Source organism: Catharus ustulatus, chromosome 7, assembly GCF_009819885.2.
Source record: "Catharus ustulatus isolate bCatUst1 chromosome 7, bCatUst1.pri.v2, whole genome shotgun sequence".
NCBI classification, from domain to species: domain Eukaryota; kingdom Metazoa; phylum Chordata; class Aves; order Passeriformes; family Turdidae; genus Catharus; species Catharus ustulatus.
Window position 1 is genome coordinate 6,804,374 of NC_046227.1, and position 12,175 is coordinate 6,816,548.

At 39.4% G+C, this 12,175-nt stretch overlaps 2 protein-coding genes across 10 annotated transcripts in view; both read right to left on the reverse strand.

The window, feature by feature from the left end:
• The window catches only part of CALCRL (calcitonin receptor like receptor), a 62,628-nt gene extending 60,714 nt beyond the window's left edge, over nt 1-1,914 (reverse strand). The window contains exon 1 of the mRNA XM_033064949.2: nt 1,896-1,914. The gene's annotated coding sequence lies outside the window, so the exon portion shown is untranslated. The remainder of the gene's footprint in view (nt 1-1,895) is intronic.
• Nucleotides 1,915-5,157: 3,243 nt separating this feature from the next.
• TFPI (tissue factor pathway inhibitor) overlaps nt 5,158-12,175 on the reverse strand; it is a 41,065-nt gene continuing 34,047 nt past the window's right edge. For 7 of the 9 annotated variants that reach the window (XM_033065347.2, XM_033065343.2, XM_033065348.1 and 4 more), the window contains exons 6-9: nt 11,233-11,367; nt 10,668-10,760; nt 5,813-5,995; nt 5,158-5,446 (exon numbers count right to left, since the gene is read on the reverse strand). In XM_033065347.2, coding sequence (XP_032921238.1) covers nt 5,334-5,446; nt 5,813-5,995; nt 10,668-10,760; nt 11,233-11,367 — 524 coding nt within the window. In that variant the 3' untranslated portion in view covers nt 5,158-5,333. Of the gene's footprint in view, nt 5,447-5,774; nt 5,996-10,667; nt 10,761-11,232; nt 11,368-12,175 lie in introns of all 9 variants that reach the window. The other 2 variants (XM_033065350.2, XM_033065351.1) reach the window with 2 other exon arrangements.

Below are 12,175 nucleotides of genomic sequence, written 5' to 3' on the forward strand. Positions count from 1 at the left end.
CCACTCGCGGAATCCTCGCTGCTCTGCTGCCGAGCAGGAGACCACGGGACCTGTCCTTTTCACCTATGGAGCCAGTGAGATTCGTCCTCCTCCCCCATAGAAACACATCAGTTTTGTTTTATTCGCAGCCGCATTCCTCCTCAGTCTGACCGACCCGACCCACCTCTGCCAGGGGCTGCATGACATCTCATACCGTAAGGGCTGAAAAGCTCTACACAGAAATACCTCTATTCCTCAGGTGTAAAGCAGCCGCAAAGGTCAGATTTAAATTTTCAGTTTAAAGCAGACACATCATTTACATGGCCGCTTTGTTTTGTACCCAAGGAAAAAAAAATCGTATTTAACGAAATAAGTCTTTGAAGTGTCAAGGGTAGAAAAAATTACAACCAACAGGAACACTATTATTGCTGATCTCAATGCTATATTTTCCCAAACACTGGTGATTTGAAAGCACAAGTATTAATAGCTTGAAAACTGCCATGACAGAGGACGAAACAAAATAGCAGTCGTCCTACTAGCTACAAAGAATACTGTACCAAATTCTAAAAATGTTTCTTCGCAATATTTGTCACTTGCTTTTATACAATCAATTCCCCGTACTAGGGACAGAATCTGTGCTCTCTAAATCAATAACCTGTTACTGTATGCACAGGACAACACTATCCTGAACAAATGGGGAGTTCATGGAGCATCAGATTCAAATTACGTGAACACCTGTAACACCAGCACTCCTTAGGGAACACCATAAGAACCTCCCAAAAGTCATATTGTCATAAGGATCTATCAAAATAATTATACAACTGCACTTTCTCATAAAACAACATAAAATAATCTGCTTGTTTCTTGCTACCTATCACTTATCCACTTTTTTTTTTTTTTAACTGGCAGAATCATTTGTGGAACACACCACTAAATGGATGAAGGAATTCATCTGGGCATTGAAAACATTTTCCTCAAGAAGGAAAACGGTGAAAAACACAAAGCTAAGGAGGGAAAACCCCCATAAAACAAAGAAAAAACTTCAAACAAAACCCAACCCCAATCTAGGGTTAGGAAAAACCTGGAAGATAGAAAAGAGGTTCAGGAATACTTTAAATCCAAATGGCTCCTAGACAATACAATTTGTGAAATCCCACTCCAGGGTTACCAAAAAAAACCGGGCTTGGATACTCATTTGGCACATGTGAGAGTTGGTGCTTCTAGGATCTCACATCAACTGGAGAATGTCTGAGTTTTATAATCAGTGAAGAACTAAGGACTGGCAATCTAAACCCCTAGGCAATGTAAACAGATATAAACTCGGGATTAGCTCCGATTCTGAACAGTGATGGAAATTAACTTCTCTAAAACAAATGGTGTCATCTCAGGTACAGGAATTTCATCAGGAGTGAGCCTGGTAGCATTGCTTTAGACCAATTAGGTCTGGATTGTAGATTGCAACAGGGTACACTGCACACTCTAATTTAGAGAAAAAATCATATATTCCAGCCAAGCACACACCTCCAGGGCAGGAAGCTGAATTAGCTAGAGACATGTATTATGCAGGCCATATTTAATTTGGCTTGTCAAAGTCAGTTGAGTTTTGTGCTGGCTTTTATTTTTCGTGGTTTTTTTTTTTTTTTTTCACTTGGTTGGATGCTCTGGGGGGTTTATTTTTAAAAGGTGTTGTATTCTACTGATTTAGGTAGCATCAAAACTTATTTACTGCAGCCCTACAGCCAGCCAAGACCCCTCAGCCGGTGCAGCTCGCATTTCTGAGAGCGGTGTCCCCCCGGCACTGCTGCATCTCCCCCTCCCCTGGCTGCGAGGAGCGCAAATCACACCCGCACACACTGCCCTGGCGGCCCACAGCGAAGGAGGGAGCAGATCAAGGGGACTTCAAAGTGCCAGCCTACCTGCACTGGGACCGAAGAGGGGTTAAAAGCGAGAAAAGCGGTAAATCCAGAGAATTCCCCCTTTTCCATCAGAGCCATCCCGCCCGGCGCTCCCCGTGCCGCCGGCGCCCTCTCGCGGCCGTCCGGGGCAGCTGCGCACAGGGATTTACCCCCTTCATTAATTCACTAATTAATCACCCGGTGTGAACACCCCCTAACCGTACAACTCCGCTTTGCTTAAGCCTCGCTTTGGAAACATCACTGAAAACAACAGGTTAGGAAACGTAACCTTTGGTCCCCTTCACTAAGTTTGAGAAGGGAGAAGCTAGAAAGATGAAGACTTGCTAAAAATGTAAATAAAAAACTATCAGCTTTGAGAGAGTAAATGGATTGGAGATGCAGGGAGAAATGCTGGATAAAGTGAACTGGAAATAAAACTGAAGCAGGGAGTAGAAAACAAAAAGGAGGGCATACCAGTAAAAATGCGAGGGAAAAAGAATGAACAAAAGGATGCTATTTCTCACATATATTATTTCATCATTTTTGTAGATTAAGGGCACATAATAAGTTATTGCAGGTGATATGATACATGGAAACTCATAAAACCTCTGTTAAATTGCTCCAGCTTGCTGGCTGTTATCTTGCAGCATGGGAGAAATCTCACAGCACTCTGCATTTCCCCGCCAAAGCAACTGGTGCAAATTCTGGAATGAAAGGACTGAATGGATGGACTCTAGTCCAGTGGAACTGTACATTCAGTGTAAAAAAGCACAGCTTCATGTTCTGACTGCTTCACCATTCTGGCACCTGATCCACATCTCCTCCTGTGTTGTGCCTCAATTATCCCCCTGCTACGTCCATCCTTTAGTTGTCTTTGGGAAACGCGTAGATATTTTTTCTTATTCTTGGATTTGATTTTTCTGCAGCTATGGGAAGTACAGGAGCAAAAAGAAGTGAATGAAGCAGAAGGGCACAAAAGAAACTTCTCATTATGTTGAAGATTATATCACATTGCAGTTTGGACTACTTTTTATGGGAAAAAACTATCTCTATGTACTGTAGGGCTAAACAAAAACAGCTGGATAGCTGGTGTGGTGGCCAAACTGAGTGCACACGCAGCTGAGAGCAGCCTGAACTCTCAGATCAAATCTTGATTTATTATCAGGTTTTCACAGTCTGTGACATCGCAGTCTTGATTCTCATTGCACTAAGTAACAAGCCTGACAGATGAATCACTGTGAAATGTTTTCTCAGCCAATTGAAACAGAGGTACTCCTGAGATGCTAGTGGTATAAATTCTCTTCTGTCTTAATGATGACACGAGAGAGCCCTCACTGGATCACTTCATTACTGCTATTACAGAATGTACTACAGCAGCACAAGAAGTTTCTTCAGTACAGTGTAAGTGGGGTAGGAGAGGATGGGAGAGTACCTGTCAGTCCCATCCTAGCTACAGCAGTCCTGGAGGAGCCTGCACAATCCTGGGAGCAACTGGTCCCTCAGTGAGGAGCCCTGTTAGTCTGCAGTAGAGCTCAGGGAGAAGGAAGCTTTAAGAATGAGAGCAGCCACACAGCCAGGGTTTTGCTGGGACAGAAGGGATGATTTCCAAATTTTTTTTTAGATTAGATTTTTTTATTCTTGTGTGGGTTTTGTAGGTGTTGAACCCAGCCAGCCTGGGACCAGTTGCTGGAACAAGAGAAAGCCTGAAGGAAAGGCACTGTCATGAAATGACACAAGACAATCTGCATAAAAATTCATCTTTCCTTCCCTATCCTATCCTTCTATATCTATTGTCTCATTTCAAAACATTGTTTTAGAAAATCCATCATTCTAGTTTGTAATCTAATCAATCTTACAAAATAATTTTCAGTGTTCTTGGTGGGACAGCTTAATAAGTTTCATGTCTTTTACATGAGAGCCCTAGATGTTTTAGTTTAATGCAGTCACTTCAGCTCTGTCTCCCTTCCTTTGGGGTACATCATATAATCTAGCAATTATATAAGTTTCAATACTGGAAATTTGTATGACTAAGAATGGAAGATCAGATATTTTTACTGGCTTGACCATAAAATGCAGCCAAGGGGAGGTGCAGCTATTTGTGCCCTCACCTGCACCCATAGCCAGGCAGACACAAGCAGGGTTACCAGGGCTTAAGTGCAAATCTTGACCCTCCCACCCCAGGTGTGCCTAAAGCCACTCACTTGGGGAGGGACACAAACTGCTGTGCTCAGGCAGGTGCTATGGGATGAGTGGAAAGGCCTGGGAGCAGTTTAAACCCATGGGTTCTCCACTTGTCTGCAATGACAGATTCCAGCTGGTCCAAGTCTTTACCCTGTGCAGTGCAACACACACCTACAGACTCCTGGTGCGTGAAGAACAGGAAATCCTGGAGAGAAAGGGCAAAGTGATGAACCAGAACAGGAAGATAGCAAATAGGAACTGGAACCTGGGAGACAAAATGCACCAAATGAATTCTGTGCACAGCAGCCTGTGGAGTTCCCAGGTTTCCTGGCAGAACTGCACTTGTCTGATTATGTGGTTATTGCAGTGATAGTCTGAGGTGCTCATCCATTTTACATGACAAGGCTCTACACATATGTGCTCTCTGGTGTATACTCCCGCTCTTCAGAATCTTTCAAACCAGACTTAATGCATCCTAGATTGAAAGGGCTTGAAAGGACCTGAGCACCAGAAAATAGATTTGGATAAAATGTCAGTATGAAAGTCTGATTTTACTTATCCCCTTATTCTGGTATTTTGAATGCAAATTTTTTTACAGTTTCAGCACTAAGGCTTAGCCATGAGTGTAGATCTGTAACAAGGACAAAAGTCAATGATCCCAACACATACACTTCTAAATCTTTCCAAAAATTTGCCACACTACTTCACACCTTTACAGCTTTAACACTCCCTTTATGGATTTTGGTGGGTTAATTATTATTTCATGCTCATTTTAGAGTAGTGTAATTATATGCACTTCAATGGAGTTAAGTCTAGGCCTGCATAACCTAGAATAAATCTGATTAAAACATATCAACTGCCTATTTCCTTTTTATAGCAATACACCTATCTTTCAGTCAATGATTGAAACACTTATGCTTGACTAGTGATTATTTTTTCACAAGTGTTATGCTTTCTTTAGTACAAAAGTAGAATTCAAAATGAACAATGGGATATGAAATTAAATTTAAATCTTCTCTGCATTTTAACCATTCACTCACATCATTTGTTGTCCTGCCGCAGCTCTGACAATTACATACAACCAAACTGCAACTGAAAAGCCTTTAGCAAAGTAAAAGGTAATGTTTATTAACATGATTGAGGAATACATAATAAAAATATATGCAGCTTAGTAATATATAATCAAAATAATCAGTACAGTAAATGTATTTTAATGGTGTACACTGAAGGTTTTTCATTCACAGGTGAAGAGTAGATTACTTCACATTTCTGTAAAAATCAAAGTTGAGCTCTTTCAGGGATGATTTCTATGCCCAGAGACTTTACTGGCTGTTTCTTTCTTTTTTTCTTGATTTTTATTAATCTTCTTTCACCTTTTTTCTTACTGAATCCTAAAGGTAAAATTAACAAAGTAAGATTAGAAGACATTCAAGATAACAGAAAAAAGAGACAAGACTAGTTTCAACAAATCTTTAAAAAAAAAAAAAAAAAAAAGGAAAAAACATTGTCTTACCTAAAGTCTTCATATGCCTGACCAACTCCAAGTTGTCTTACTGCTGTTCTTCTACACTGCACTTACTGTCCCTCCTTCTCTCTCTAGCTCTGCATCTCTCTGATTTCCGCTTTCACTTTTCTGAGACTTTCAACTATTACATTTGATCAGGCCAATCCTTACAACCAAAAGCGGCAAGAGAACTTTTTGACCCGCACAATATTTACCTCTCAACGATAGCCGGGGGCAGAATCACTTCCCATACCTTTCTTGCAGATCCTCAAACACGACTTTCTGGAGATGAAATTGTTCTCATTCCCACCACAACCGCTGTAGCTGAACGGGCGACACCTTCCAGTCGAGTGGTTGTAGAAAAATCTCAGCTCTTTGGCTCTGCAAAGCCCGCTGTCCATAGGGGTCATGCACAAAGAAGGGATAGCAGGTGGTTCTGGAAAAGGTGGTTCAAGAAACACAAGGTGAGGCGACATCACAGTGTTCCAGTTCGATGTCAACATTATTTGAAATTTTTGCTAATTTAATTCTGCTCTCCTGAAAATCCAATGTACTTGACATAAGCATCTTTTTATGATTACAAAAAATATATTCCACAGTAAAATTCCACTCTTCCTTTGGATTTCCAGCAAAAGCTTACCTGAAAGCTATACATTTATATGTGTTGTTAGTAATAAAATTGCCACTTCTGCCATAGGAGAAAGCACACAAATTCATTTTGAGGAGTTTCAAGTGAAGCATTTGTAGAAAGTGAGGTGAAATCAATTAAATGTGAACAGCTTTAAAAATACAGTAAATATTTCTAATAATTAATGCAGTGAATCACTGCTAGACATTCTGAAATCAAGAAGGTAAAAGTATCCAGCATTTCCAATACCTCAGTGTTGAGTTTGTTGAATGAATACAGAAAACTTGACCTAAGTAACAGGGTCTGTCAGCAACCATTGAGCAACTATAAAACAATAGGTTGTAACTTGCAGAATAAAAAGGTACTGAATGTGAAGAGTAAGTGCACAAATTAGTGGAGATGCTGGTGTGTGAGTGCTGCTGGCAGGATTTTATCATTCCAAGGAGAGACTGGTGGTTTGTTCTTCAGGGTTGCTGCAAGTGAGAACTGAAACACTGGAGGAGGAACTTGAGGTAGCCAAAGGACCTGGGCACTGGAACAAGTTCAAGCAGCAAATCCATGCCAGAATTCCCAAACCTGGAAGAACTCCATCTATCACCCCAGAGTGACTAATATACAAAATGGGAACTGATAAAGTTGCAGCACAGTCTTCAATAAGCTGAATGGGAGCCATTATATCATCAGTTACATGGGACCCAAAGAGCACCATTTTTCCTCAGGAAGCAGCAGAACTGAGGTAGCTGGTGCATAAATACAATAAATGAATGCAGAAATGCCAACGTGAAGCCATTCAAATGGAACTCTTGAAGATACAACGTCACACAGAAGGGGTCCAGTGGAAGAACAAAGTAAAAATTTCAGGAAATCATTTGGGTTACATAGAAGCTGAAGACATCCTGTGGTTGCAAAAGTGGGAAGCAGATGAGTTGCTGAAAGCAAGCAGTTATACATTAACCTGGCAATTCAGGAGGCTGACAAAATATCCAAAAAGCATGTGTTACACCTTGGGTGCCTTACACATGGTACAGCTGCTGAAAAAATGGTCCATCTGAAACTTATAAGAGCTGAATTGGTGTGGTGAAAAAGTATGAAAATTGCTAAGACAGAAATAGAATGGTTATGATAGCAACATCATAGTATTTAAAAAAAAAAATCCTAAAATTCAAAATCCGAGTTAGGAGTTGCTTTTTCAAGATAGACTAAGTTAGTTTCAAGTTATAAAATGAGAAACTCTTGACTGTTTTTCATAATTGTGGCATTATAGCAATAATGGGTCCAGACTAGAAGTCCACGATAAAATCTATATTATACTTACTGGGTTTTTTTATAATGAAGATGGTAGTTAAATTAACTAAGGCAATGCTTTTGGTACTGCTCTGGGAACTCCTGAGCTTGGAACGAATTGAATCTCTCTCTAGCTGGGGAGGATGATAGTTTTCAAAGTATCTGTTAAGCATAGCTTACCTATTTTAACCTGCTAATTTCTGAAGCTACAAAACACAGAGCAGAAAGGCTTGCAAATGAGGAAAGGCCCAAACAGCACAGGTTTGTTAATTCTATCAGAGAATTCAAATATGCATTTTGTAAAGTAAATTACTTATCTGTCATGTAGAATTCTCCAGTGAGTCCACAGTCCCCTCACGAAGGAGTTCTCACAATGACTGCAAGATTTGGGGGAACCATGGAGCCAGCAACAAGGTAAACAAGGACTGTGTATGTACAGTGCACCAGAGAGAGCCAGGTGCTATTCAGAATCCCCAAAAATTATGCTATTCCTTGCCTGTATCATTGTTAGATAAATGTCCCAAATACCAAACACCGCTCCTTGCTTTTCTTAATAATATGTGCATGTTCTTCACTCACAGAAGTAACCAGCCCATGAAGAAAACATCTTAATTTTGCCACCTAGAGCCATTTCTTCCCAACAAAACAGCATTTTACAATTAAAAATAAATAACTTAACATAATGTCCTCTCTGTTGAAGATCATACAAATTACAAATTTATTTGAATGTACTGATCACTAAAAGACTTGGCTTCAGGCAAGCAGAAAACATTCCCTTGTCATGCCCAGGGTGTCTGTTGGCAGGACAGTCTGAAAGCCTGCGAGGCAGTGTGTAAACAATGTCACTAGAACATTACAGCAGGTGAGTTGTCTCTGTTCAGCTCCAGCTCCCACTGCTGCATTTATGGATGTGATGGAACAGAAAGTGGAGATATTATGCCTATTCTTTGAGAGTTTCTCTCCAAAATGTTTCCATCTTACAACCCCATTTTTTTGAAAGTTGTTAAAAAGTTCTCTCTCTTGCTTTTTCTATGAAGAAATAAAGTGAAAGAAGCAAAATTCCCACAAGTCACAGACTACATAAAAAACGTATACATTGTATGGTTTAAGATTGAATTCTTACAACACAGCCCTTTCTTGAATCCCATCCTCCTGAGGTATAAACAAGCGACATGATCACGACTTCAGAGTCAGAAACACACATCCAGATACAGACTCACATTTATCAGCAATAACCCCAATTCTGCATTGCAGCAATAATCCTTATCCCTCAGGCTTTGCAGGGCTTGTGTGACAACAGACTGCTAATTAATCACACTACAAAACAAGTTTGAAATTATCTTGGGAGGAAAGGGAATGCAGTGAGCACTGTTGCTTGCTAGACACGAGTGTGTGGCATTCCTGAAGCTTCAGGTTTCTTGCCAGATTTTCGATACATGCAGACTTCAGCTCCTCATTTCTGATTGCAGCAAAGCAAAAATAAAAGAATCTTCAAGTGGACAGGCTATTACAAAAATAACAATTCATCTGCACTTGACAGTACTCCACAGGTATAAATTGGTGCAGATCCATTAAAGCAAATAGAACTGTGCCAATTTATATCAGCAAAAGATGACCATGAAGAAAAGGACCTGCATCCTTGTGCTATTCCAAATTCACTGAGCTGAAAATTGACTTTTGATCCTCTATCCCACTTACATCTCAAAAATCAAATGTAGCTACAGCACTCACAATTTTCTACCACAGATCACATAAAATTAAAGCTTTGATTCTTAGCCTCACTTTTCCTTAGTTTTCACAAAATCAAAGTTATTATAGATGTTTCAGCAGAGTGAGACCAGAACAATCTTCAATCTCTGCAGAAAGTTCATTGCTGAGAGTGCTAGAAACTTCATGTCTGTATCCATGCTTTGCTTTACTTGGCCATAGAACAGTTTAATTTTCTGAAGATCAAGAGCTATGTTGTAAGTCTAACAATCAGATATTGTTACAGAGTTATACATACCAAAAACAATCTTTGTTTTCTTAAAAGATGAAATAGTATGTCAATTATGAGGTGAGGTATTCTATAAGAGACAACTCCTTGTAATTTTTTTGATGTAAATTAACTAAATTATATTTTTTTATAGTCTTTAAAAATGATACCAAAACTTAAATGATTTTTAAAACAATTGTCAAAAGTTTGACTGTTTTATATTCATTCATTTAAAGAAGAGTGCATTGACGCTCTGCATGTGGTAAACAAACAAGACAACTGCACAGAAGCCTATGTCAAACCAGCAGTGCATGTGGATAACAGTGCAGGCAAAAAATAGAGTACAACACACATTCATGCTTTATTAGGCATTCCATCCTAAGCAAAAAGCACAGGAATGCCACCTACAAACCTGTTACTTATAGAACACATAAAGTGCAAAAACCTTAGCAAGTGTCTACTTCATTCAGTCCTCAAAAATACAAGCAAGTGCAAATACAAAAAACCAACAGAAATACTCTGTGAGAATGCTCAGGCTCCTTCCAACTGTTTGTGGCTTCCTCTTGCACAACTGTGGATCATAAAAAATGACATGCCTCAAATTCAAACACGATGCACAGTGTGAGCAGGCATGAGCCATCTACCGTGGACAGTGTCCAGCTGCTGATACTGTTAAAGCCTATCCCTCCCCAGTAAAGGTCCAGAGCTCTAGCTTTTACATAGTGCAAAAAACACCTTGGAGCAACATTTAAAATTAATTTATACTCACTGAGATTGTGCTCAACACAAAACTGAGTTTAATATGGTCACAGTGAAAATAGAAACATTATGGTGTTAAATATATTATACTCCGCCATATTCTAAAACCCAAATGTTGTTCTTTTTTAATGGGTAAAAGGAGTTTAAATCACTTGCCTATTAGATCTTTACAAAAATATTAATTTTGACAAAGAATTATGCATCACTGCTTTTGCTCTTTGTATTAATCAGGTCTTCAGGAAGTGCACACTTTTAAACACAGTGGTCAGTCTTCCACTTCCTGATATTTAGGAAAGATCTGTAAGTTGTGATATATTCCCTTGTCTCTGATTTGCTTATCAAATCCTTTGGCAGAGATGAAAGCCCATTCTTTAGTCTCAGGTATGTCTGAAAATGGAGTGAAATGGAAACACAAACCATATAAAAGACTGAGAGCTGAGAACTGGAAAAGCTAATTCTTACCAAAGAAAATGGGGAACTGGTTGGGCTCCTTCTTTGGGGAACTACTGTTCAGGGTGTTGGACTTGTCATTTGGAGCAGTTGGCAACAAATTAACTAAAAGAAAAAATAGAGAGTTGGTGTGAAGCAGTCAAGGATGGGATATGTAGACACACCCAAGCTCTGGAAATCAGCTGTGATTGGTACTGTTGGCCCTGCTCAAATCCATTACTGATGCCAGTTGCCAAGCAACATCTCAAAGGACTGAAGGCACAGGAAACTCAGCTTGCTGAAACAACTTTGCAACAGGTTCCTTTTTCATTCTTAATTTTACTGGTGTAAAATTTAGATCATACACAGCTTGCTAAGGTAATAGTTATATTGCCAGCAGACATTCTAACCTTTGCAATTGTAAGCCTTTTTCAAAATGTGTATTGCTGGCAAGAAAGCAGCTCTTTTAATGTTAATGACTTCCCTGTGCTCAGGTATTTCCAGTGACATTCATGTCTTCAAATAAGTGGGAAAAAATCAGTGGACAAACCAAGGAGCATCACAGGGATGACTATAAACAGCAAAAGCAAATGCTTACCAAAAATCCCAGGAGACTGAGTGTGTTCTTCTGCTGGGGAGCTACTGTTCACAGTGCTGGGATGTTCTTCTGCTGAGGAACTTCTGTTCACACTGTTGGGATGCTCTTCAGCTGTAACAGTTGGCAATAAATTTGCTAAATTTAAAAAAAAAAAACAAAAACAACAACAACAAAGGAAGGGAAAACTGTTAAAAATAAAACAAACAAATCTTGGCATCAATGATTCATTATCTCAAAAATAAAAACTTTGATCTATTTAGACCATGGTAACAGCCCCTAACCCTCTTTTCTTGTGTGTTCATGAAAATTTACATGAAGGTGTTATTTTAGACCAAAGTAATGAAAAGGAATATTCTGCAGCTTTTAGTACAGAAGGTAAAAGTGGAATCACAGCCCAGAAAAAAATGCTTCAGCAAAAGTAGGGGAAATGCACATGGCTCTATATTTATAGTTTAAAAAAAAAACATCTTTAAAAAAGAAGCATAGTGGGTCTTCTCTACTTTAAGTGTGAATATGCCTGAGTTCCCCTTGCCAAAATGACAGCTTATGAAAGAGTGCTGGAAAAAGGCCAACTAGAGACAAGCAAGATAAAAAGATCTGGAGGCTCTCAATGGGAAAATGTATTTGCCTTATGAATAAAATGAAGCACTTGGTGAAGGGAGAGAAGTTCTGTATCCTGATGTAGAATAATTTGTTGGAAGGAGCAGGATAAGGAAGCAAATGGCTGAAGGGTTTTTGTAGCCTAAGCTGCACAGCTAAATCATTCCCAAGGGACACAGGTGTTCCATGAATCTTTGGGGGGAAGCTAGCAATAGTAAGTTAAAAATTCCTGCATGGGTACCTCTTGGCTTGGTTTGAAAGGAGCATATGTAGACCTATGGGTTAAAAACATACACTAGTGTTTTATGGTATTATAAAGCCAAACAAATGCCAGAGTTTATGT